This window comes from Brachypodium distachyon, chloroplast (assembly GCF_000005505.3).
Source record: "Brachypodium distachyon chloroplast, complete genome".
NCBI classification, from domain to species: Eukaryota; Viridiplantae; Streptophyta; class Magnoliopsida; order Poales; family Poaceae; genus Brachypodium; species Brachypodium distachyon.
In genome coordinates this window covers 1-24,889 of record NC_011032.1, presented here as the reverse complement: position 1 = coordinate 24,889, position 24,889 = coordinate 1, and the positions used below count along the sequence as shown (strand labels likewise).

General features: G+C 36.3%; 12 protein-coding genes, 12 non-coding genes and 4 pseudogenes across 24 annotated transcripts; 13 read left to right on the top strand and 15 right to left on the bottom strand. All coding sequences in view use genetic code 11, as the record gives it.

The window, feature by feature from the left end:
* Positions 1-28: 28 nt before the first annotated feature.
* rpoC1 (RNA polymerase beta' subunit) lies at positions 29-2,077 on the bottom strand. Its single transcript has one exon. It carries the CDS (start codon positions 2,075-2,077, stop codon positions 29-31), a length of 2,049 nt encoding a protein of 682 aa, YP_002000479.1.
* Positions 2,078-2,109: 32 nt separating this feature from the next.
* On the bottom strand, positions 2,110-5,340 carry rpoB (RNA polymerase beta subunit). Its single transcript has one exon. The coding sequence runs from the start codon at positions 5,338-5,340 to the stop codon at positions 2,110-2,112; it is 3,231 nt and encodes a 1,076-aa protein (YP_002000478.1).
* A 1,195-nt stretch (positions 5,341-6,535) lies between these two features.
* On the top strand, positions 6,536-6,606 carry trnC. Its single transcript has one exon. It is a non-coding gene; the product is annotated as a tRNA-Cys (tRNA).
* Positions 6,607-7,540: 934 nt separating this feature from the next.
* petN (cytochrome b6/f complex subunit VIII) lies at positions 7,541-7,630 on the top strand. The gene has a single exon. It carries the CDS (start codon positions 7,541-7,543, stop codon positions 7,628-7,630), a length of 90 nt encoding a protein of 29 aa, YP_002000477.1.
* A 796-nt stretch (positions 7,631-8,426) lies between these two features.
* Positions 8,427-8,531, bottom strand: psbM (photosystem II protein M). The gene has a single exon. The coding sequence runs from the start codon at positions 8,529-8,531 to the stop codon at positions 8,427-8,429; it is 105 nt and encodes a 34-aa protein (YP_002000476.1).
* A 798-nt stretch (positions 8,532-9,329) lies between these two features.
* Positions 9,330-9,403, bottom strand: trnD. Its single transcript has one exon. It is a non-coding gene; the product is annotated as a tRNA-Asp (tRNA).
* A 352-nt stretch (positions 9,404-9,755) lies between these two features.
* trnY lies at positions 9,756-9,839 on the bottom strand. Its single transcript has one exon. It is a non-coding gene; the product is annotated as a tRNA-Tyr (tRNA).
* A 61-nt stretch (positions 9,840-9,900) lies between these two features.
* trnE lies at positions 9,901-9,973 on the bottom strand. The gene has a single exon. It is a non-coding gene; the product is annotated as a tRNA-Glu (tRNA).
* Positions 9,974-9,992, bottom strand: trnE (annotated as a pseudogene).
* A 438-nt stretch (positions 9,993-10,430) lies between these two features.
* Positions 10,431-10,491, bottom strand: trnT (annotated as a pseudogene).
* Positions 10,492-10,498: 7 nt separating this feature from the next.
* trnT lies at positions 10,499-10,570 on the bottom strand. Its single transcript has one exon. It is a non-coding gene; the product is annotated as a tRNA-Thr (tRNA).
* Positions 10,571-10,893: 323 nt separating this feature from the next.
* On the top strand, positions 10,894-10,985 carry rps12a (annotated as a pseudogene).
* On the top strand, positions 10,986-11,073 carry trnI (annotated as a pseudogene).
* Positions 11,074-11,351: 278 nt separating this feature from the next.
* On the top strand, positions 11,352-12,092 carry trnG. The gene is made up of 2 exons: positions 11,352-11,375; positions 12,045-12,092. It is a non-coding gene; the product is annotated as a tRNA-Gly (tRNA).
* Positions 12,093-12,221: 129 nt separating this feature from the next.
* trnfM lies at positions 12,222-12,294 on the top strand. Its single transcript has one exon. It is a non-coding gene; the product is annotated as a tRNA-Met (tRNA).
* Positions 12,295-12,731: 437 nt separating this feature from the next.
* On the bottom strand, positions 12,732-12,802 carry trnG. The gene has a single exon. It is a non-coding gene; the product is annotated as a tRNA-Gly (tRNA).
* Positions 12,803-13,069: 267 nt separating this feature from the next.
* Positions 13,070-13,258, bottom strand: psbZ (photosystem II protein Z). The gene has a single exon. The coding sequence runs from the start codon at positions 13,256-13,258 to the stop codon at positions 13,070-13,072; it is 189 nt and encodes a 62-aa protein (YP_002000475.1).
* Positions 13,259-13,616: 358 nt separating this feature from the next.
* Positions 13,617-13,704, top strand: trnS. Its single transcript has one exon. It is a non-coding gene; the product is annotated as a tRNA-Ser (tRNA).
* Positions 13,705-13,868: 164 nt separating this feature from the next.
* Positions 13,869-15,290, bottom strand: psbC (photosystem II 44 kDa protein). Its single transcript has one exon. The coding sequence runs from the start codon at positions 15,288-15,290 to the stop codon at positions 13,869-13,871; it is 1,422 nt and encodes a 473-aa protein (YP_002000474.1).
* psbD (photosystem II protein D2) lies at positions 15,238-16,299 on the bottom strand. The gene has a single exon. The coding sequence runs from the start codon at positions 16,297-16,299 to the stop codon at positions 15,238-15,240; it is 1,062 nt and encodes a 353-aa protein (YP_002000473.1).
* Positions 16,300-17,286: 987 nt separating this feature from the next.
* Positions 17,287-17,374, top strand: trnS. Its single transcript has one exon. It is a non-coding gene; the product is annotated as a tRNA-Ser (tRNA).
* Positions 17,375-17,493: 119 nt separating this feature from the next.
* psbI (photosystem II protein I) lies at positions 17,494-17,604 on the bottom strand. Its single transcript has one exon. It carries the CDS (start codon positions 17,602-17,604, stop codon positions 17,494-17,496), a length of 111 nt encoding a protein of 36 aa, YP_002000472.1.
* A 410-nt stretch (positions 17,605-18,014) lies between these two features.
* Positions 18,015-18,197, bottom strand: psbK (PSII K protein). The gene has a single exon. It carries the CDS (start codon positions 18,195-18,197, stop codon positions 18,015-18,017), a length of 183 nt encoding a protein of 60 aa, YP_002000471.1.
* A 302-nt stretch (positions 18,198-18,499) lies between these two features.
* trnQ lies at positions 18,500-18,617 on the top strand. Its single transcript has one exon. It is a non-coding gene; the product is annotated as a tRNA-Gln (tRNA).
* Positions 18,618-19,400: 783 nt separating this feature from the next.
* Positions 19,401-20,483, top strand: rps16 (ribosomal protein S16). Its single transcript has 2 exons — positions 19,401-19,440; positions 20,266-20,483. The coding sequence occupies exons 1-2, from the start codon at positions 19,401-19,403 to the stop codon at positions 20,481-20,483; spliced, it is 258 nt and encodes an 85-aa protein (YP_002000470.1).
* Positions 20,484-21,042: 559 nt separating this feature from the next.
* On the top strand, positions 21,043-23,498 carry trnK. The gene is made up of 2 exons: positions 21,043-21,172; positions 23,474-23,498. It is a non-coding gene; the product is annotated as a tRNA-Lys (tRNA).
* On the top strand, positions 21,709-23,244 carry matK (maturase K). The gene has a single exon. It carries the CDS (start codon positions 21,709-21,711, stop codon positions 23,242-23,244), a length of 1,536 nt encoding a protein of 511 aa, YP_002000469.2.
* A 235-nt stretch (positions 23,499-23,733) lies between the features above and the next one.
* Positions 23,734-24,795, top strand: psbA (photosystem II protein D1). Its single transcript has one exon. It carries the CDS (start codon positions 23,734-23,736, stop codon positions 24,793-24,795), a length of 1,062 nt encoding a protein of 353 aa, YP_002000468.1.
* The last annotated feature ends 94 nt before the right edge of the window (positions 24,796-24,889 follow it).

The following is a 24,889-nucleotide window of genomic DNA, read 5'->3' as shown; positions in this document are numbered from 1 at the left end:
GGGGCATCCCCGAATCTAACTTCCTTGTTTAGATAGTGTATGAATAGGCCTGACTAAATCCTTGTACGGCTTCCTCTATTTCTCTATAAAAAGAAATATGACCAAGAGTAGTTCGAATGTATATAGAACAGATTTCCTTTTTTCTATTTCCCACTATTAGATAGTGAGCATAAATCTCATGATAAGTCCCCAAAGATTCATATTGAACTTCAATCGGAACTTCTCTTGATCCAATGGCGCGTTGATCTAGTTTCCATCGTAGCCACAAGGGACTGTCTAAACTGATTAGTTTCTGTCTATAAGCTCCTAGTGCATCATAAGAACTATAAAAAATGGGTTCTTTATCTCTCGTATACGTAGAATTATTATTATTGTAATTTACTTTTTGATTTGGATAGTTTCCGCAACTATTATATCTATTTGCACAAATACCTCGAGGGTTTCCAATCGTTAATACATAAAGCCCGATAAGCATGTCTTGGGTTGGTACGCAAATAGGATCCCCAATAGCGGGAGATAAGAGATTCATATGCGAAAACATAAGTAAACGAGCTTCCGCCTGAGCTTCCAAGGATAAAGGTAGATGAACAGCCATTTGATCCCCATCAAAGTCCGCATTGAAACCCTTACACACTAATGGGTGTAAAGAAATAGTACGCCCCTCTACTAAAGTGGGTTGGAAGGCCTGTATGCCTAATCTATGCAGGGTAGGTGCTCTATTTAACAGTACAGGATGTCCCCGCATAACTTCTTGAAGTATTTCCCATACAATCGGTTCCTTTTCCCAAATTTTCCTTTTAGCAATCCTGACATTAGAAGTAGCGCGTTTCGTGATTAAATCGCGAATTACAAATAGCTGAAAAAGCTTTATTGCTATCTCTAGGGGTAATCCACATTGATGTAATGAAAGCGAAGGACCCACAACAATGACGGAACGACCCGAGTAATCGACTCGTTTCCCAAGGAGAGTCTCGCGAAACCTTCCCTCTTTACCTTCAATTACATCTGAAAGCGATTTGTATACTTTATTGTGACCATCCCTCGTCGGTTGCCCGCGGGACCCACTATCAAGAAGTGTATCCACGGCTTCTTGTACCAATTTTTCCTGGCACATTACTAAATCTGCTGGCGCTAATTCACTTCTTTTTAATAGATAGGCAAGGTTGTTGTTCCGGCGGATAACTCTCTTATAAAGTTCATTAATGTCCGAAGTCACTACTTTATCCCCAGACCTATAAACAATGGGCCTCAATTCGGGAGGAAGAACCGGTAATAAGCACAAAACCATCCATTCAGGTTCTACATTTGTTTGAATAAAATGTTTCGCCAATTGCATGCGTCTAATCAAAAAAACTTTTCTTATTCGTCTTTTTCTATCTTCCCATTCATCTCCACTATAGCCCTCGTCTTCTAATTCCTTCCATTCGACCAACGAATTCTCTATAATAATTTGCAAATCCAAATCTGCTAATTGTTCTCTAATAGCACCTGCTCCTGTCGCAATTTCCCGATTTCGAAATGTTGTAAAGCTCGGGGTAGAAAAAAAGGGAGAAATGCTGTGGTTACAGGATGCAATTTCCTCTTCGAATAAACCTCGTAATCGTAAGAAAGTAGGTTTTTTAGTGCTGGGCCTAGCAAAAGAGAAATCTCCATATACTAAGCCCTCCAACTTCTTCAGAGGTTTATCTAAAAGATTCGCGATATAACTAGGAAGACCTTTCAAATACCATACATGAGTCACCGGACATGCGAGTTTGATGTATCCCATTTGATATCTTCGTATCCGAGAATCCGCAAATTCTACCCCGCATTTTTGGCAAAATCTTTCATCTTCGTTTTCAGCCCCGCTCGCTCGAGAATTTCCACAAGCGCAAATTCCGCTTTTAATGGGTCCAAAGATTCTTTCGCAAAACAATCCATCTTTTTCTGGTTTATCGGTTTTATAATGAAAAGTAGAGGGCCTTGTGACTTGGCCAATGACTTCTCCATTAGGTAGGTTTTTGTTAGCCCAAGCCTTTATTTGTTGAGGGGAGACGAGTCCAATTTGAAGTTGTTGATGTTTATATTGGTCAATCATAAAATAAAGAAAATAATTAATATTTATTCCGATCAAATTTCCTCCCTATTAACTTGGAAGTTCTTCTCCGATACAAGGAAATGATTAAGTTCTAGAGCCAAAGATCGTAGTTCTCGAACGAGCACTCGAAAAGATTCTGGAGGATCCTCGTGATTAGCTATTCTTTTTCCCCAGATCGTAGCATTAAGTATTTCTTGGCGAGCTATAAGATGATCAGATTTATAAGTAAGTATCTCTTGTAAAATATGAGCAACACCAAATCCTTCTAAAGCCCAAACTTCCATTTCTCCTACTCGTTGTCCCCCTTGCTTGGCTCTTCCTCTAACGGGTTGTTGTGTAACAAGTGAGTAGGGCCCAGTAGAACGCCCATGAATTTTCTCATCAACTTGATGAATTAATTTTAAGATATAGGACTTCCCTATTAGAACAGGTTGTTCGAAGGGGTCTCCTGTTCTTCCATCAAATATTCTGCTTTTTCCCGGGTACTCGGGTTCAAATACCCATGGATTTTTTGTTTCCTTACTGGCTTCATATAATTCTGAAAACACAAGTTTTCTTGAAGCCTCTTGCTCATATCTCTCATCAAAGGGTGCTATTCTATAATGTTTCTTTAGCAGATCCCCGGCTAATCCGAGCGAGCTTTCAAATATTTGTCCCACATTCATTCGGGAGGGTACTCCTAAGGGATTGAAGACCACATCAACAGGTGTTCCATCTTGCAAATAGGGCATATCTTGTCTAGTCAAAATTTTGGAAATGATCCCCTTATTCCCATGTCTTCCGGCTACTTTATCCCCAACTTTGATTTCACGTTTCTGTAAAATATATACACGAACCATTATGTCGAGGGGGTCCCTCTGGATCCATTTCACATCGATAACGCGCCCTCTTCCACCTATAGGTAATTTGAGAGAAGTTTCTTTTGAAGTGGATACCTCAAGGCCAAATATAGCCCGTAATAATCCAGCTTCCGCGATATACGACGATTCGCTCGCTATCTGAGGCGTTAGTTTACCTACTAAAATATCGCCAGTTTCTACCCAGGATCCCAACCTAACAACTCCATTTCTGTCCAAATTGCGGAGTAAATGTTCTTCTAGATGTGGTATTTCTTTAGTTATTTTTTCAGCAGAGCCTTGACTTGTCGTATCCGTCTGAATTTCATATTTACGGATGTGAAAAGAGGTATAAATATCTTCATATACCAAACGTTCGCTAATTAGTACCGCGTCTTCAAAATTGTAACCTTCCCATGGCATATAAGCGACTAATACGTTTTTTCCTAAAGCAAGTTCCCCCCCAACTGTGGCAGCTCCCTCTGCTAAAATTTGTCCTTTTTTAATGGATTTACCCCGCGGCACCCGCGGTTTTTGGTGCATGCAAGTATTTTTGTTAGAGCGCCGGTGGTTTACTAAAGGAATACTTATGGTCTTCCCACTACTTGATAAAAGGATCCTATGACTATCAGTAGAAATGATCTTTCCCTCGCGTTCGGCTATAACGGAAACCCTCGAATCTAGAGCTGTTTGGCGTTCCAATCCAGTTCCAACAATGCACTTCTCGGACCGAGAAAGCGGAACTGCTTGGCGCTGCATATTAGAACTCATTAAAGCCCGATTCGCATCATTGTGCTCAATAAAAGGAATGAGAGAGCCCCCAATAGAAAAATATTGGAAAGGAAAAATACTTCTAACATGAATCTGTTCCCATACAATAGTCAGAAATTCTTGACGATATCTAGCTGGAACAACCTGCTCTTCCTGAATACCTTGATTCAAGGATAAAGAATTTCCTGCTGCTATCATATAATATTCATCTCTATTTGGTGATAGATAAACCACCTGTCTCTCTTTTTTTTCTTTTGCTTTCTCAGCAGATATTTCATAAAACGGACTCTCTACAGATCCCCACAAGTGATCAATTTTCGCATGAATTGCTAAGGATCCAGTAAGTCCAACATTGATTCCTTCGGACGTGTCAATTGGACAAATACGCCCATAGTGACTCGGATGAATATCTCGGCTCCGAAAACTTGCAGTTCTCCCAGTCAACCCTCCAGGACCTAAACAACTCACTTTTCGCCCATGAACAGTTTGTGTCAATGGATTCGTTTGATCAAAAACTTGAGATAAGGGGTATGCGCCAAAAAAGGTCTCATAAGTAGTTATTAATAAAATCGAAGTTGAAGTTGGAGTTACTAAAGTATGGGGAGTCGGTTTCGATTGACGTATGAATACTCGACGGATAGTTTTTTGAACCGCATGTTGTAAACGACCAAGAGCCAGTCCGAATTGATCTTGTAACAGATCTGCAACCGAACGAATACGTTTATTTTTCAAGTGATTCATATCGTCATCGTCAAGTATACCCGTTCCAAATTTCATTCCAATCAACTGATCCGTAGCGGCCAATACATCTCGTGGTAACAAGAATGTATTGTTCTGAGGTATATCAAGATTCAGTCTCCGATTCATATTTCGTCGACCAATCCTTCCTAATTCACATTTTTGTTGAAAAAATTTCTTTTGTAATTCCTCACATAAGGACTCCGAAAATACCAGGTCCCCACCTACACAAGCAAATTGTTGATAAAACTCTAAAATAGCTTTTTCTTTTGACTCAATCCTCTTCTTCTCCTTAGCATTCGGGAAAGACAAGAAAATTTCAGGGTAGGAAACATTATCTAGAATTTCTCTTAGATTCGAACCCATAGCTGATGATAGAACTAGAATAGATATCTTTTGTTTTCTACTCACGCGAGCCCATATCCTTTCTTTTTTATCAATTGCTAATTCCGATCTCCCTCCCCAATCTGATATTATAGTCCCGGTGTAGATAGAAATTCCCTTATGGTCTAATTCCGAGCGGTAGTAAATACCAGGACTTAGCAATATTTGATTGATCACAATTCGGTATATTCCATTTATTATAAAGGTTCCTAAGGAATTCATTATAGGAATGTTTCCAATAGAAATGGTTTGCTTTTGCACATCGAAACCAAAAATTAATCTCGCAGATACATATAATTCGGAAGAATAGGTGAGTGATTCATACACAGCATCCCTTTCTTTTATCGAGGGTTCTAGCAATTGATATCCTTTCGCAAATAATTGAAATGCAATTTCGTGATCTGGATCTTTAATTGTTAGAAACTTCTCAAGCTCTTCTGCCAAGCCTTGATTAATGAACCTACAAAATCCCTCAAATTGGATCTGACTAAATCCGGGTATTGTGGACATTCCCTCATTCCCATTCCGGAGCATCTTAATCTTAAGTTTCCTGTTTATCGAAGAAAAATTCCATTATCAGCTCACTCTTCATCAACCCCTACGGATCGATCTAGCAATCATGGAATCTATATTCTGTTTACTGAATCACATGAAATTCTAGGGAACTCCACATACGTATTTCATATATGTATTTCATACATATGAATAGAGACAATTTCGACGAAAGTTCTAATTTGCCAGGGGTACAAATGGAATGAAAATGAATTGATAAAACATTCTTATAAAAAAATTATGCCACTTATAACTTATACTTTATGATATTCTAGTCAGATTGAATGATGATATTCTAGTCAGATTGAATGGCAAAGATTTCTCATTTTATCTCCTTTCTATGAATGCGATAAAGCCGTAATATAATACACTAGAGAGTTTGTTGACTTTACTTCGATTTAGAATAGCGCGCTTAGTTTAATTTCAAAAAAGAATTTGAGGGTTCCGCTTTTGTTTCGGTCTAGTAGAATTGCTAGCAAATTTAGGATTTCATTGTAGAATCCTAAAATAAAGTAAGTGCCCTTTTAAGTACATGCCAATCTAGTTATCCGCCTCTCCACATATCCCTGCTTTTCTTTTTTCGTAATTTCACTTGGGTGGGTCAAGATAGTCAGCTTATACTCTATATCAGAGCAAATTATATCAGAGCAAATTTCCTTTTTTTTATTCAAGATATTTAATGCTTTGAAAAATTAAAGCACGATTCCCCATAGAGATATGTACATAAGGGGGATCTTTGGATAATAATGCTGTTCGGACCTGGAGTTTACCTATACACGGATTAGGTATAAAAAAAGAATCCTTTATTATGCCTTTAAAAGGAAGAGGGGGGAAAATACACATTTAAGAGTCGTTTACTACTGCAAATAAAAAAAAGAGAATTCTAGTTAATGGTTCCCATTTTTTATGAATTTTGCAGCCCTAGAAATCTACTTTTTCTCCTTTTTCATCTCAATAGAAAGAAGCAGAAAGTTTTCTAGTGTTAGCAATGTATGTTTTAACATAGAATCCATCGAGGAGAATAATCGAAACAGGATCAAAAAGAAGCAGAAATAGATTTTTTGAAAAAGATTGGAAAAAAGTAAGTAGAATTAGATTCAAAATAAAAGAAAGGGGATTTTCGTAAGAAAACGTGGGTGAATACTTGCTCTTTTCTCAATTTTCGATCGGATTTTTTGGCGGCATGGCCAAGTGGTAAGGCAGGGGACTGCAAATCCTTTATCCCCAGTTCAAATCTGGGTGCCGCCTGATCGATAAAATACTTAGGCTTATAGTACTGATCGAACTCGAGAAATTCATACTTCGCATAAGTTCGGGCAAGAGAGTAACTAGGCTTGGCGATACTGGATTTTGAGAATCCATAGTTCTATCCTCAAACTAGGGTTTGTTTTGGCGGTACTGGCCCAAACCATTACCACTAGGGATAAGGTAGCGTTTTCTTATTCTTTTATTATATGAATTTGAATTAGTTCTTAATTGATCCTATTTTAGAATTAAAAACTACGAAGCTAAGATTTCAGAAATCTTGGTATCCAAAGAAAGGAAAGGTCCCTAAAGGGCATTCCGCTTTTTTCAATCTAAGATTGAAGAAGGGACTCCACGAAAGAATATCAAGACTTCCTAATTATCATACATTTTTTTATCGTACATCTTATGTTACCTACATACACTAAAGTAAGGGCTACTTATTCTAGCGAAAATCAGATTAAATAGGCCGATCCTAAATAAATTTAGGAGTTGTGGATAAAGTCTCTTCATTTTTTCATAGAATGATAGAAAGCGAGGTTGTAGGATTTAAGTCAAAACTAAACATAGGTAAGGTAGGTATCCAATAAATATTTATCTATCCTATCCATAATTTTATGGTATATTCGGGCGTCCTTTACTTATAAAAAAGGAGTAACAAAAGGAATAAAAAATCTTCCTATTCCCGCTTCTTATATTCAGGACATCATTCCCGTATTCTTTTTTACGGAAAAGAAAGGGCTATGTATCGTATTTATATTTAATGTTCTCTAATTCTACCAGAATTCCTATAATAATTTGTTAGGAGTAAATTCTTGGAACTGATTGTCCATAGTCTTAGGGCAGAATCCCTTTTTGACTCTGTACCCTTGATTCCGCTATGATTATTGATCAATAGTAGAAAAATTCCTTCATAGAAATAGGAGACGTAATTTAGATGGATATAGTAAGTCTTGCTTGGGCTGCTTTAATGGTAGTCTTTACATTTTCTCTTTCACTAGTGGTGTGGGGGAGGAGTGGACTCTAGGGATACTACTACTAATTGATTGAGTAATCGAATTGTTGTATCAAGTCTTTTCTTTAATTGATCATTTTGCATTGATCATTTTGTCAAACGTTATTCTTTTTTCTTTTTCTTTGGTTTTGTTTCACTCCTGTAAGAAACTCTTGTATTGTAAGAAAGAGCCATTATATTCTACTATATAGAAAAATAGAAAATAGAAAGATCCATTACAGCAATTCATAATTTCTACTAGAAATGACCGATGGGTAAAAAAGTTCTATGCATAAGGAAATTCTATTTTATTCCACGGAGCTATTCACGACATATCATACATTTTCCCTTTTTTTTATAATCTTTCCTTTTCTTAGCATAATTTTGCTGCTCTTTTGAAGTATCTCGCGGCATGTTTAAGCATGAAAGGTTCGCTGGTTTTTTCCTTTTTACTATATATCTTTTTTACTATATTTTACTATATACTTTTTTACTATATATAGTCTATTCTTAATATTAATTTTTTCTCCCTCCATAGATTCTTTGGTCAAGAATTGTCTTCGATTTTTTTTATTTTGACTTGATTGAAATTAAGTGGATGCAATGAAAAAAGAAATTGAATTAGACTACTATTTCAATCCACTAATCTATTCTATATAGATTCAAAGCTAATATAATAGAAAGAAAAGACTCTAAAGTGTGGTAGAAAAAACTATATGTAGTTCTTTCTACCACACTTTAAGATTCCAACCGGATCCTTTCATTTAAGACTTGGATTTTTTTTATTTAATCCCTTTTTCATTTCTTCAATGATTAATTGGAATTCCAATTAATTATTTTGGCTGACTGTTTTTACATAAATAATAAGTAAAAAGGCAGTAGGAACTAAAATGAACAGTGCAGTAGCGATAAATGCGAGAATATTGACTTCCATAACCTCTTTATTTTTTTTGCACAATAACTCGGGATGTAATCCCATGGAGAGGAAAAAAGGGGTATCCTGTAAATTCAAGGGTGAGACTTGCATTCTGATAATACTGAATCAATTCAATATTATTAATATCGGATCTATGAAATCAATTCATGGTTGAGAGTGGAAAAGTATAACATAGGAAGATCCTCTATCCATACTAAGACCAAAATGATTAAGACCAAAATGGGTTTTTGATTGGATTTGGATTAGGAATTCCCTCTTTTTTTAATCCTTTTCTATTTTTTATTTTCTAGATCTATAACCCACGATCTTTCTTAATCTTATCCAATTTCCCTTCCTTTTTCTAATAGTTATACATACAATTATGTATGTATGTATTATATGACCAACTTTCTATAGGTCACATAGACATCCAAATAAGCAGTAGAAGTGAGATGGAGAAAAGAGGTCTTAACTAAAAAAAGGAAAATGAATATGATTTATGTATGGATCCCGGTAAAATACCGGGACTCTATTCCATAAGATAAGAGTCGAATAGGAAGTTAAGATGAGGTGAGGATGGTATCATCATAAAGGTAGAGTTATATCCTAAATTCTACTAATCTGCATATCATATGCGTGTCTTTCTTTATCGAATCGGAAGTAGTGAAAAAAATTCCTATACACCTCCCCTACCTCTTTAATGAGAGATGCAAAATAAAAAAGTGAAGTAAGGGCGCCCCATGGGTATTTGATCTTGCCCCCGCTTTTTTCATGGAAAATGGAAGGGTTAATTTCTCCATTCATTGAACCCTAGTTCGGGACTGACGGGGCTCGAACCCGCAGCTTCCGCCTTGACAGGGCGGTGCTCTGACCAATTGAACTACAATCCCCGCGGGGTGTATGGCATACCTATCCTATCCTTAAATAGAAGAATAAGAAGATTCGATTCGTCTGTCGTACTCTAAGAAATAGACGAATCATATACTACATACCCACATATTATATGTGGGTATTGTGAGAGTGACATAACTAATATGTCGTGATTTTTTATCACTAAAAATGAAGGGTAATCCACCTTTCAATAATAAAAACTCTTTTGTTTGTAAGAAAGGAATGAGAGAGATATGGATTAGAAATTGAATTTCCCCTTTTTTTCTTTCTCTTTTATTTCTATAGATCAGACATTTGTTTATGGAAGAAAAATAAAAAGATTTAGTTCATATTCACGAAGCCCCAGATTTTTGGGCCGAGCTGGATTTGAACCAGCGTAGACATTTTGTCAACGAATTTACAGTCCGTCCCCATTAACCGCTCGGGCATCGACCCAGGAAGAATTTTTTCTAGGGTTTTTGATAATCTATGATTAATCTCCTTTCATAATACTCCCTACCCCCAGGGGAAGTCGAATCCCCGCTGCCTCCTTGAAAGAGAGATGTCCTGAACCACTAGACGATAGGGGCATCACTAGACGATAGGGCCATATATAACCGCTCGTGATTATACTATAATCATAGTATGAGCAATTTTTTTGAATTGTCAATATACTCGAAGAGTATAACAAGATCCAAAGCAAAGAATTTTTGCTACTTTGGCTGTTATGTTTTCATAGGATTTTTTTTAATTCATGCTTAGATTAATTCATGGGTCATCCCCTACTTTATTAGGGAAATTCCTTTAAAAGGTAGAGAATAAGAATCGATTACTAAAAGGGATTCTAGATTAGTTCAGTATAGGTAGTCATTTGATTGATCTAAGATGAAAAAGAGTCCAATTTCATTTCTTTTTTGCAATTTAGATTCCGTGCTTCATTTAGTGTTCAGACCAAAAATGCATGCATCTCGCACTAAGTCATAAAATTCAATAAAAAATAGAGAAAGTTTCAAAAACAAAGTAAAAAGTAAATGAATTTAGTAGAAAAGTATTCTATCAGATTCGAACCGATGACTTATGCCTTACCATGCCATTACTCTACCACTAACTTTAAAAGCCCTTTATCGGATTTGAACCGATGACTTACGCCTTACCATGGCATTACTCTACCACTGAGTTAAAAGGGCTTTTTTTTTAATTCAAAAATGAGCCACTTTCATTTCCCATTCTGGGTCTACTGCATAATGTACATAATATATGTAGATATCCATATATCTATATAAGTTTATTCATCGTGAGGTTCAAAATATTGATAAAATCAATAAAAATAAGAAAATATTTGCTATTATCTCTTATAACTTGCATAAAACAAAGTAGAGATCCTTTTTTATATAATAAAATGCGTGAAGAGAAAGTTGACACAATAAAAAATAATAAACCATACCCTATACATACCTAACTCTTCTTAATTCAGGGTTTTTCGTTTCCGAAGACTAGGAAAATAGGCGGATTCTGGAACCCTAAGGATTCGATGGTATATGGCTATGGAAAATATAAGATTTCTGATCCTAGCGGGAAAAGGAACGGAACAGATACCCAATATGATTCTTGGGAGGAACATTTCGTAATGGTCTTGATCCTCTATGCTCTTTTTTATGTGTTGCTAGTTCGATTGCACTTTTTTGATTCTTTTAAACAAAACAAGAATCTACTAAACCAGAATTGAAATTGAGTGAGTGGAAAAAAGGGGTTTATAGGGACAGTTCAGATGCTATTGGCATGGTAAGAAGAGGTGTATTTTACAGACCATAGGGGTTATCGAAATCCTAAAGTAAAGGCCTGCAATCGAAGTAGAAGTACCAACGGCTCACTGCCATGAACCTTCTTGATTCACTAAGGGGAAATTCACCTCCTTCTCGAATGGGTATCATTGACAAAGGGTTGCGTTTGTATCATAATCTACATGTAGCGGGTATAGTTTAGTGGTAAAAGTGTGATTCGTTCTATTAATAACTGAATTTAAAATGATATACTTAAGGCATCCTTAAGTTTTTTTTCTATTCCGATGAAAACTTTAGTTCTTATAAAGGATTTCATCCTTTTCCTCTCAATAGCGTATTGAGGAACAATATACATTCTCGTGATTTGTATAATTGAAATTGCATCCAAAATACAAATAGGATTATGAGTACAGAGTCGCGAAGCATAATTTTACATTGGATTAAGTATTCCATATATTAAAAATATGAGTAAAGGATCTATGGATGGAGATACAAAAAAGTTTTTTCCAATCGTAACTAAATCTCCTTTACCTTCAAAAAGGGAAAAGGAAGCCAAATAGCTAAAAGCGGTAGTTTTGGTTTACTAGAACCATCAGCATATTGTTTAAGCTCGGTGGAAACCCAATTCTTTTCCTCAAGGATCCCTTGAATGAAATTAGGGAACGAAGTAAGTAGATTAGATGGATTTAGATCGAATTTCTATCTCCTTACTCTATAAGGATCATCTAGAAAGCGGAGAGCTTTGGTTCTATTCAAATAGAAAAGCTGACATAGATGTTAAGTGGTGAGAATATCCATAAAGGAGCCGAATGAAATGAAAATTTCATGTTCGGTTTTGAATTAGAGACGTTATAAATAATCAACCAACGTCGACTATAACCCCTAGCCTTCCAAGCTAACGATGCGGGTTCGATTCCCGCTACCCGCTCCATTCTGTATATGTATAAAAGGAGTATTCCATTTGTCTAGACCTGTATAAAAGGAGTATTCTATTTGTCTAGACATAGTAGAGGCCCGTATTTAACCTTTTCCGTTCACCATTTTCTGGTACTGCAGAGCGGAGTAGAGCAGTTTGGTAGCTCACGAGGCTCATAACCTTGAGGTCACGGGTTCGATTCCCGTCTCCGCACTTAGCAGTCTCTATAAAAGGACTATTCCATTTCTATATATATGGTACAGGGTTGGGTGGTATCCAATCCAATTTTTTTATTCATTACTTCCTGGCCTTAGAGGGCAAAATTGAGCAGTCTGCGAAGCCGCCTGCCTCCATAAGAAGAACAGGCAAGGTTTCTCCCTACCCTGCAGAAAAGAAAAATGAAAGAAACGCACAGTCTACCTCCCTTCCCTTTAAAAGCAGTTTGCCAGTTCTTTGTCTCAGTGAATACCCCCCTGGTTGGAGAGTTCTATTTCCCTCTCCGGAGCCCTCCTTTTTTTGAGTGGGGTGAAAAGTAAGGGTAATAAGGGATAGGGTACTAGACTAACACCTAATTAATATATAATTTATTCTAAGTAGTTAAACATTCAACTAGACTAAATTTTTTCTCATAGTACTTGACTAAAGTAAGCGGGCGAGCGGCGGGAATCGAACCCGTATCTTCTCCTTGGCAAGGAGATGTTTTACCATTGAACTACGCTCGCTACGGAATATATTTTATAGCGTATATCCGCTTGGGTCGACCGTCTATGTCTGGGTCGACCGTTTCATTTTCTATTATATTAGAGTTTTCCTTTTTTTGATTGTCTGTCAATCAATATTCTAATGGCAATGCAATTTCATAATACTGAAAGAGAAGAGGTAGCAATTCGGAACGCAAATTGCGTTTTAATGCGTCTCACTATTCGAATTTTTTCGAAGAAATGTCCTTTTTATTTATTTTGTATCGGGTTACTCAATACTAAACAAATTTATGAAATGAGAGAATTCAGAATAGCTACGAGAAAGACTAGACCAATCCATAATGATGTACCGGAAAAAACAACGTTTTTATTATTTGACCAACCATCAGGAGAAGCAAATACAAGGGGTACACTAATTACTAAGACTGAGGAAGTCGCAATTAATGCAAAAACAGCTAATTGGAAAGCAATAGTCATATTTCTAATCCTCCAAGCTATCATCAAATAAAGTTGACTACATATTTGATCCCTCACTTAACCTAAATTGTAAAAAATACAAGAAGTAGGAGGGGTTTAATCATGAATCCATTGATTCTTCTCTTTAATTAATAATTAAAACTTATTACTTACCGCTTTTATTTGGATATGGGGATTAGGGTAGGGGATTTAGTCTTTATTTCAAAAGCGGGTATAGCGGATCTTCTATCCGTGTATACAGTATACAGAAATATATCGAAAAAGGATTTGCATCTGAGATGTTTCTAGAGGTTAGTAGATCCTTTTATTTTTATATGGCTGTGTTCTATTTCTAGGAGTAAAATAGGGATTAAGCTGTGGAGAGATGGCTGAGTGGTTGATAGCTCCGGTCTTGAAAACCGGTATAGTTCTAGGAACTATCGAGGGTTCGAATCCCTCTCTCTCCTTTTGCTTATTGAATACGTTTGTTTCTTTCATTTTTTTTTTTTTTTCTTTATTCTGTCCCCTTATCTTTCATTCAGAAAAAGGAATGAATGGCTCGGCTAAATGAAATAACCGAGCCAGAGCAGAAAAAAACAGTAGAAGTAGAACAGGTATAAATAAGAAAATCTTAGTTAAGAGGGTTCATGTAAAGAACAGGTTCTAAATCACGATCGATTCCCTTTTCAAAACCTGCTGCAGCAGCTCGGGCTCTTCCTGCATGCCACAAATGGCCCACAAAAAAGAAGAATCCTAGAACAAAATGAGAAGTCGATAACCAACTTCTAGGAGAGACATAATTAACTGCATTGATCTCGGTAGCTACGCCACCCACGGAATTTAAAGAGCCTAAAGGAGCATGGGTCATATATTCCGCTGAACGTCGTTCTTGCCAAGGTTGTATGTCTTTTTTCAACCTACTCAAGTCCAAACCGTTGGGCCCCCTTAGAGGTTCTAACCATGGAGCACGGAGGTCCCAAAAACGCATAGTTTCCCCTCCAAAGATAACCTCTCCCGTTGGGGAACGCATTAGATATTTACCTAAACCTGTGGGTCCTTGAGCAGATCCCACATTAGCTCCAAGACGCTGGTCTCTAACTAGAAAAGTAAATGCTTGAGCTTGAGAAGCTTCTGGGCCGGTGGGTCCATAAAACTCACTCGGATAAGCCGTATTATTGAACCAGACAAAACAACAAGCGATAAAACCAAAGACAGATAAAGCAGCTAAACTATAAGACAAGTAAGCTTCTCCAGACCATACAAATGCACGGCGAGCCCATGCGAAAGGTTTGGTTAAGATATGCCAAATTCCGCCAAATACACAAATGAAACCCAACCATACATGTCCACCAATTATATCTTCTAAATCATCCACACTAACAATCCAGCCTTCTCCCCCAAAAGGGGATTTTAGTAAATAACCAAATATAACACCGGGGCTAAGGGTCAAGTTGGTTATTTTTCTTACATCCCCCCCCCCGGGGGCCCAGGTATCATATACACCGCCAAAATAAAGAGCCTTGAGTACTAGAAGAAAAGCACCTAGACCTAACAAAATTAAATGAATACCCAAAATTGTAGTCATTTTATTTCTATCTTTCCATACATAACCAAAGAATGGAAAAGATTCCTCAAGAGTCTCGGGTCCCAGAAGCGCGTGATAAATGCCACCGAAGCCTAAGACTGCGGAGGAAATTAGGTGAAGTACTCCAGATACAAAGTACGGAAAAGTATCGAGAACTTCTCCCCCTGGCCCGACTCCCCAACCTAGGGTAGCTAAGTGTGGAAGTAAAATCAACCCTTGTTCATACATGGGCTTTTCTGGCACGAAATGGGCCACTTCAAATAGGTTCATTGCTCCGGCCCAGAATACGATTAATCCGGCATGGGCTACGTGGGCGCCAAGTAGTTTACCGGACAAATTGATAAGTCTAGCATTCCCAGCCCACCAAGCAAACCCGGTGGTTTCTTGGTCACGACCAGCTAAAACGAAAGTTCCATTAAAGAGCGTTTCCACGTGGTAGAACCTCCTCAGGGAATATAAGATTTTCATGAGGCTGATCCTGAGCTGCCATCCACGCACGAATACCCTCGTTTAAAAGAATATTTTTGGTGTAGAAAGTCTCAAATTCAGGATCTTCCGCTGCACGGATTTCCTGGGAAACAAAGTCATAGGCACGTAAGTTCAGAGCCAGGCCAACTACGCCAATAGCACTCATCCATAAACCGGTGACGGGGACAAATAGCATAAAGAAATGTAACCAACGTTTGTTGGAAAAAGCAACACCAAAGATTTGGGACCAAAAGCGATTAGCAGTGACCATTGAATAAGTTTCTTCAGCTTGAGTTGGGTTAAAAGCGCGAAAAGTATTTGCACCATCACCGTCTTCGAATAGAGTGTTTTCTACGGTCGCTCCATGAATAGCGCATAGGAGAGCCGCGCCTAATACTCCGGCAACTCCCATCATATGAAACGGGTTCAACGTCCAATTATGAAATCCTTGGAAGAAAAGGATGAATCGAAATATCGCTGCTACGCCAAAACTCGGCGCAAAGAACCAACCGGATTGCCCCAGTGGATAAATAAGGAATACAGAAACAAAAACAGCGATTGGACCAGAGAATGAGATTGCATTATAAGGCCGCAATTGAATAGACCGAGCAAGTTCAAATTGGCGTAACATGAAACCTATTAGTGCAAAAGCCCCGTGGAGAGCTACAAAAGTCCATAGGCCACCTAATTGACACCAACGAGTAAAATCTCCTTGTGCTTCCGGGCCCCATAGTAGCAACAAAGAGTGTGCTAAACTATTGGCAGGGGTAGAAACTGCTGCGGTTAAGAAATTACAACCTTCCAAATAGGAACTAGCCAATCCATGGGTATACCAAGAAGTTACAAAAGTTGTCCCTGTAAACCACCCTCCTAAAGCGAAATAAGCACAAGGAAAGAGCAATAAGCCGGACCATCCTACAAAAACGAAACGGTCCCTTCGTAACCAGTCGTCCACAGTATCAAATAGATCCTTTTCTTCTTTAGGAATTCTACCAAGGGCTATAGTCATAGTGATCCTCCTATTCAATTACTTCAACCATTTCCGAGCACCTCGTATCACTTCCAAGGCATATGATAGTTTGATTATCTGTGGACGATTTCTTTCTCGTGCAATGCCGTTTTTCAATGGTCTCGAAGATATAAATTTTTTCATTTTTATCTATGGAGTCACAACCGAGGTCGTGGTAAATCCATAAATTGGATTCGATTTTTTTCTTATACTTTTTTCTTATACTTCTTATACTAAAGAACTAAACATTTGAATTCACCATTATTCCATGACTCCGATTTCAAAGCCTATCTTTTAAGGGAAAAATGAAAAAAAGTAACCCCTCTTTTCCCATTTGCTCTCTATTGCATGGGTGGAAGAACAAAAATGGAGGATTCTTAAAAAAAAAAGACTTTCGAAATCAATTTTTATGTGTAGTGGAAAGGAGTTGCGATTTATTCTTATTCCTATAGAGTATCTAGTAACAAGAATATAAAATCGTAAATAGCGAAAAATTATTATCTTGCAGGGTCTAAGTCTAAGAAAATAAAAAAAATTCGTTTATACAATTTCATCTATATCGAATTTATATATCAGAATAGCGGATAGAGGCATAATTCAAGGAGTCAGGTCTACTTACTTTATCCTTGTTTCCTATTTTATTGTGGGTTTGATAAGAACCCTTTTTGCTTTCTTGATAAAAAATCGAAAAAAAGCGTTTTTTCTTTTTTCTATAACCTGCAACCTGCTTTTTTTATTATAACAAGTCCTATATGGAAATACCCGCTAAAGAGAAAATCTATCTGATTGCCTCTCGGCCCATATCTATTTTTCAAAATAAAAAAGAAGAATTTTCTTCTTTTTTTTATTAACATTAAGAAAAAAGAATATAACTAAAATGGAATTGGCAATATAATTTTTATAGACTTTTGAAAGAAAAAAGAAGGTTTTTTGCAATCGTTATTTCTTGCTTCTATCATATCACGGAAACCGTTCGATTTGGAACGGGGAGAGATGGCTGAGTGGACTAAAGCGGCGGATTGCTAATCCGTTGTACAATTTTTTTGTACCGAGGGTTCGAATCCCTCTCTTTCCGCTCCCTCGTATCATTTAGGACTTTCGAATTGGAAGGAATTCTGACCCCCGGATTTTCTCATAGATAAATGTAAGAAACAAATCCAATTTGTAAGAAAAAATGCAAAAAAATGTGAATTTTTACTCCTCGCGCCCAGGATTACGTCCTGGGTCATTAGATAAGAATCCAAAGATAAAGAGGGAAACAAAGAATATCACTACTGTATAAACAAAAAGTTTGAGAGTAAGCATTACAAAATCTCCAATATTTTTTTTAAGGAATAGATTACCAGTTTTTCCTTACCACACAGATCCACTAGGATGGGTTTTGTTTATTTTGGTACCTAAAAATGCAAAAATGAATTCTTGCAAAAAATTGCAAGAATTCATTTATAATAAGCACTCTTATCAATATCAAAAATAGGGTTAAGTATTGTGTGGGTACCTAAAGGTACCTGCTCAACGTAGGTGCAGGGGGGTAGAAAGGCTGATCCAAATTTATTGCTGTAGCTATCCATTCAATGTAGAATAATTTTTATTTTAGAATCGAAGGTTTATAATATAAAAATATAAAACTTCTTGGCTTTTACCGAATTTTTATAATTTTTTTTGGTTTTGGAATGAATAGACCATTCAATTTGGCAGACGGAGTAGTAAAGATTTCATCGAAAACTTACAGCAGCTTGCCAAACAAAGGCTAATAGAAAAAAGAATAGAGGTATGACAGGCATAAAATCCACGATTGGGTGAAAATGGCATAAGCTTCGGGTAGTTAGCAAGAAAAAACTAGTCGGATAAAGAACACAATTAAAACAGATACAGGTTAAACTAAGTATATTAGGCATAACAAGCATTTCGTTCTTGTAGAGTAAATAATTGGATTTTGATTGAGTTATTTTTCTAAGGAAAAAAGGAAAAGGCAGATTCAAAATCTTTTTTTCGGACTTTCCCAAATACAAAATACCTCCTTGTATTCGCACTCTCAAATGATGATGAGTGTGGAATAAATTAGACTTTCATATAATATCTTAATAGAATTCCATGTAATGATCAATGCATTTTTTGATTCTATATTATCCGCATGTCTAGAATACTAGCAAGATAATATCCTTCATTTTTATGTAATTCAAATGGGATTGACGAATAACAAATAAATAAACTAGTGTTTATTAGTGTCGCATAAAACCCGAAATGGGGCGTGGCCAAGTGGTAAGGCAGCGGGTTTTGGTCCCGTTACTCGGAGGTTCGAATCCTTCCGTCCCAGATTGTTTCTGATGAAACAAAAGATGAAATCATATTGTACTCCGCATGAGACAAAACTTTATTAAAGAGAATAATAATATCTTATGAACTCTTAGATTAGACCCATTTCTAAGCATTCATTTTTTTCTCAGAAAATATAATAAAGTGTTAAGTCCAGTCAAATTGAGTATCTTTATTTTCATGAAAAAGGCGTCTATCAGTCACATTCAGGACATGCTTCTACTCCTCACTTACTCATTATTTTTCTTTATTTTGGTATTCAAGTAGAAGAAGTACGAGAATTCTATAACTACCAAGAAACTTTCAATCTATTCATTGGAATAGTTTATTTAGTTAATAAGTTTTTGGTACGGAGAAATATATTGCTACTCTAATTCTATATATTGCTACTCTAATTCGAATAGAGTAATTAAATTAATTAAGCTTTTTTGGAGGCTTATAGTTTAGTTATTGCGTAAGAGTTCCTCCTTCTCTTCTCACTTCAAGATTGATCATTTCGAGCTATTCGTTGAGGATGGGAATTTAATAATAAATAAGTCTTAAGCAAACTTGTTCATTTGTCTTTTTCGAACTATATTTCATTCATATGATAGAATATAGGTTTAAATAAATTGGATCTTTGCAGAGGCTTCCGCGATAAATACTTACTTTCTTTTATCCCTATTGCTCCATAGATAGCAAGTTTGAATTAGTATACAAAAAACTAAACCAATGACTATTCATGATTCCATATATATTGGATCAACTCCCTATACCACTTTGCAATGAAAAGAGGAATGTTTGTTATGGTAAAACTTCGTTTAAAACGATGTGGTAGAAAGCAACGTGCGACTTGAAGGACATGATCGATTGTGGATTTTGCTATCCATCATTTTCCATAGTAATGAAAATGCTCTTGGCTCGACATAGTCTGTTCTATTCGTTCCGAACCAAATTTGCCCTGGGTTGTTTTTAAGTAAATAGTACACAATGGAGCTCGAGAAGACGAAATTTATTTTTTATCAAGGGAAAGAATCTAGGGTTAGTGAAAACTAATAAATTAGGCCAACTTTGTCAGTCTATCCTTGATATAGAAATCGAAAGGTTAAAATAAGAAGAAAATCCCATTTTGGAAGATTTGGAAAATTCTTTTAATTAAAAGTCTATCAGAATAAATCCCCCATCTTCGATTTCTATAGAAGAGGGAAATGCTTTTATCGAAGGAAATAAGAAAAAAGGGTATGTTGCTACTCTTTTGAAAGAAACAAAGAATAGGAATTCCCGAAGTAATGTCTAAACCCAAGGATTTAACAAATTAAAGATAAAACATTCCCGAACAAGTAAACACAATTTTAAATTGTTCTTAACAACAGAATTGGATCAGAATAAAGAATAAAAGTCAATTCGTTCGAAATGAGACAAAGAAAAGAGTTTAGAGACGACTCAAAAAATTTAGAAGGATTTTACCTTTGAAGTCTGTCAGTCAAAATTAGCCAACTTGAGTCATGAGTATAAATGTAATTTGTTTTTTCTGTAAGGAAATTAATGCACGTCACAGTCTAATTTCTATTATTATAGAAAGAAATTCGAATCATTTTCTCGAGCCGTATGAGGAGAAAACCTCCTATACGTTTCTAGGGGGGGACGTTGTTTATCTACATCTATCCCAATAAGCTGTCTATCGAATCGTTGCAATTGATGTTCGATCTCGGAGAGAAGGAAGAGATCTTCGAAAAGTAGGTTTTTATGATCCGATAAAGAATCAAACTTCTTTAAATGTTCCAGCTATTCTCTATTTCCTTGAAAAGGGTGCTCAACCGACAAGAACTGTTTATGATATTTTAAAGAAGGCGGAATTCTTTAAAGAAAAAGAAAGAACTTTGAGTTAAAATAGAGAACTAAATGAATAAAAAAGTAGGAGAAGATTACTAGTATCCCTCGTTGTCTAATTATTTAGATACAATTTACCTCTTTCTTAGTCCTATTTGGATTTATGTCGTGCCAATTCAACATAAACCCCTATTTTATTTACTTTTTTTATCCAATTTTTTTCTTACCATTGTATTTCCATTGACAAAGGTCTCTTGAACAACTAGAATTTGTAGATAGATAGGTCTCTTTATCCTCACTCCATATTCTACTTTTCTGCCTACACTTCCCTCAAATGATAAGGGTGTTTCTCTTCCATCTATTTTCATAGAAGATTTTTTTTAATTTAAATTAAAAATCGCTAAAAAAAGGAGAATTTTCCCATCGCGATTGGGGTCACTCTTTTTTTTTTACCTTAGGGGAATTTAACTGGATCTGTTCGTTTTAGCATTTGAGTCTTTTTCATGGTCGATAAAATCTTTCTTTTTATGTCTTGCTAGTTCAATGGTTTGGCAAAAGCGCGCGGTGTAATTCCATTGATTTTTGGATTTCGATCGTATCTAAGATTCTTTTTTATCTGGGTTGCTAACTCAATGGTAGAGTACTCGGCTTTTAAGTGCGACTATGATCTTTTACACATTTGGATGAAGCAACAAATTCGTCCAGACTCTTGGTAGAGTCTAGAAGACCACGACTGATCCTCAAGGGTAATGAATGGAAAAAAAAGCATGTCGTAATAAAATTCATTTCTTTTTTTTTTATTTTTGGAATGGAATAGAAAATTTACTATTTTCTGGGTCTAGTGAATAAATGGATAGAGCCTGGCTCTAATTCTGGTAAAATAAAAAAGCAACGAGCTTTACTTCTTAATTGGAATAATTCCCCGCTCTAATTAGACGTTAAAAATGGATTAGTGCCGGATGCGGGGAAAAGTAGGGTTTTCCTATGAGTGGGCCCTTTATTTTTTCTTTTATTTTTAGAAATCCTTATTATTCTTGATTATGGGTTGAATAAAGGATGTTATGTATTGAATGTGTAAAAGAAGCAGTATATTGATAAAGAGACTTTATTCCAAAGTCAAAAGAGCGATTGGCCTGCAAAAATAAAAAAAGTGGATTAGACTCCCTTTCTTTCCAGGGTTTTTATTAAAAAATGCAACACCCTGTTCTGACCATATTGCACTATGTATCAGCATTCGATAAACCGAGAAAAGCTTCTCTCTTTCTGATTCAAGTAGAAATACAAATGGAAAAATTCGAAGAGATTTCAGAAAAACATAAATCTCGTCAACAATACTTTGTATACCCACTTCTCTTTCAGGAGTTTCTTTATGCATTTGCCCATGATTATGGATTAAATGATTCCGAACCTGTGGAAATTGTTAGTTGTAATAACAAAAAATTTAGTTCACTACTTGTGAAACGTTTAATTATTCGAATGTATCAGCAGAATTTTTGGATTAACTCGGTTAATCATCCTAACCAAGATCGATTGTTGGATTACAAAAATTTTTTTTATTCTGAGTTTTTTTCTCAGATTCTATCTGAGGGGTTTTCGATCGTTGTAGAAATCCCATTCTCGCTACGAGAATCTTTTTGTCCGAAAGAAAAAGAAATACCAAAGTTTCAGAATTTACGCTCTATTCATTCAATATTTTCCTTTTTAGAAGACAAATTTTTGCATTTGCATTATCTATCACATATAGAAATACCCTATCCTATCCATTTGGAAATCTTGGTTCAACTCCTTCAATACCATATCCAAGATGTTCCATCTTTGCATTTATTGCGATTCTTTCTCAACTACAATTCGAATTGGAATAGTTTTATTACTTCAATCAAATCTTTTTTTCTTTTAAAAAAAGAAAATAAAAGACTATTTCGATTCCTATATAACTCTTATGTATCAGAATATGAGTTTTTTTTGTTGTTTCTTCGTAAACAATCTTCTTGCTTACCATTAGCATCTTCTGGAGGATTTTTGGAACGAATCCACTTTTCTAGGAAGATGGAACATTTTGGGATAATGGACCCTGGTTTTTTTCGGAAAACCTTATGGTTCTTTATGGATCCTCTTATGCATTATGTTCGATATCAAGGAAAGGCAATTCTTGCATCAAAAGGAACTCTTTTTTTGAAGAAGAAATGGAAATGGTACCTTGTCAATTTCTGCCAATATTCTTTTTCTTTTTGGACTCAACCGCGAAGGATCCATCTAAACCAATTGGCAAACTCTTGCTTCGATTTTTTGGGGTACCTTTCAAGTGTACCAAAAAGTCCTTTGTTAGTAAGGAATCAAATGCTGGAGAATTCTTTTCTAATAGATACTCGAATGATAAAATTCGATACCATAGTCCCCGCTACTCTCCTCATAGGATCTTTATCAAAAGCTCAATTTTGTACTGGATCGGGGCATCCTATTAGTAAACCCATTTGGACAGAGTTATCTGATTGGGATATTCTTGATCGATTTGGTCAGATATGTAAAAATCTTTTTCATTATCATAGTGGATCTTCCAAAAAACGGACTTTGTATCGACTAAAGTATATACTTCGACTTTCATGCGCTAGAACTTTAGCTCGTAAACATAAAAGCACGGTACGAACTTTTATGCAACGATTGGGCTCGGTATTTTTAGAAGAATTTTTTACGGAAGAAGACCCAGTTTTTTCTTTGATGTTCACCAAAACAACCCTTTTTTATTTCCGTGGATCGCATAGTGAGCGTATTTGGTATTTGGATATTATCCGTATCAACGGCCTGGTGAATCCTCGTAATTAATTATTAGACAAAACTAATAAACAGGAAAGGGTCGATGAATGATCAAGATAAAACTTGCATATTTTTGCATTCTGAAATGTTCTTCATAATTTTAGTATAACTCTTTGTAATAGAAATGAGCCATTTCCACATAGGGAAAGTCGTGTGCAATGAAAAATGCAAGCACGGTTTGGGGAGGGATTTTTCTCTATTGTAACAAGGAAGAATTATCTACTCCATCCGACTAGTTCCGGGTTCGAGTCCCGGGCAACCCATATGGAAAATTGAAAAGAGGAATCTGAGTTTTTAATTTTGACTCACTTCATTTACAAAATTTTTTGGTTTGGTTAATTTAGTTATATGGATATCCAATCTTTGGGCTGACTTAGTTGACATTGGTATATAGTCTATGTTATACTGTTAAATAACAAGCCTTCTATTATCTATATTATTTCTAGTTAATATGTGTGCTTGGGAGTCCTTGCAATTTGAATAAACCAAGATCTTACCATGACTGCAATTTTAGAGAGACGCGAAAGTACAAGCCTGTGGGGTCGCTTCTGCAACTGGATAACTAGCACTGAAAATCGTCTTTACATCGGATGGTTCGGTGTTTTGATGATCCCTACCTTATTGACCGCAACTTCTGTATTTATTATCGCCTTCATCGCAGCCCCTCCAGTAGATATTGATGGTATTCGCGAGCCTGTTTCTGGTTCTTTACTTTATGGAAACAATATTATCTCTGGTGCTATTATTCCTACTTCTGCGGCAATCGGATTGCACTTTTACCCAATTTGGGAAGCTGCATCCGTTGATGAATGGTTATACAATGGTGGTCCTTATGAGCTAATTGTTCTACACTTCTTACTTGGTGTAGCTTGTTATATGGGTCGTGAGTGGGAACTTAGTTTCCGTTTGGGTATGCGCCCTTGGATTGCTGTTGCATATTCAGCTCCTGTTGCAGCTGCGACTGCTGTTTTCTTGATTTACCCTATTGGTCAAGGAAGCTTCTCTGATGGTATGCCTTTAGGAATATCTGGTACTTTCAACTTTATGATTGTATTCCAGGCCGAGCACAACATCCTTATGCATCCATTTCACATGTTAGGTGTAGCTGGTGTTTTCGGCGGTTCCCTATTCAGTGCTATGCATGGTTCCTTGGTAACCTCTAGTTTGATCAGGGAAACTACTGAAAATGAATCTGCTAATGAGGGTTACAAATTTGGTCAAGAGGAAGAGACTTATAATATTGTGGCTGCTCATGGTTATTTTGGCCGATTAATCTTCCAATATGCTAGTTTCAACAACTCTCGTTCTTTACACTTCTTCTTGGCTGCTTGGCCTGTAGTAGGAATCTGGTTCACTGCTTTAGGTATTAGTACTATGGCGTTCAACCTAAATGGATTCAATTTCAACCAATCTGTAGTTGATAGTCAAGGTCGCGTTATTAATACTTGGGCTGATATCATCAACCGTGCTAATCTTGGTATGGAAGTAATGCACGAACGTAATGCTCACAACTTCCCTCTAGATCTAGCTGCTCTTGAAGTTCCCGCTATTAATGGATAAGGTTTTTCCGCTAACATATAAGAATTTTTGAAGAAAAGAAAAGCGAGAAATACCCAATATCTTGTTCCTACCCAAGATATTGGGGTATTTCCCT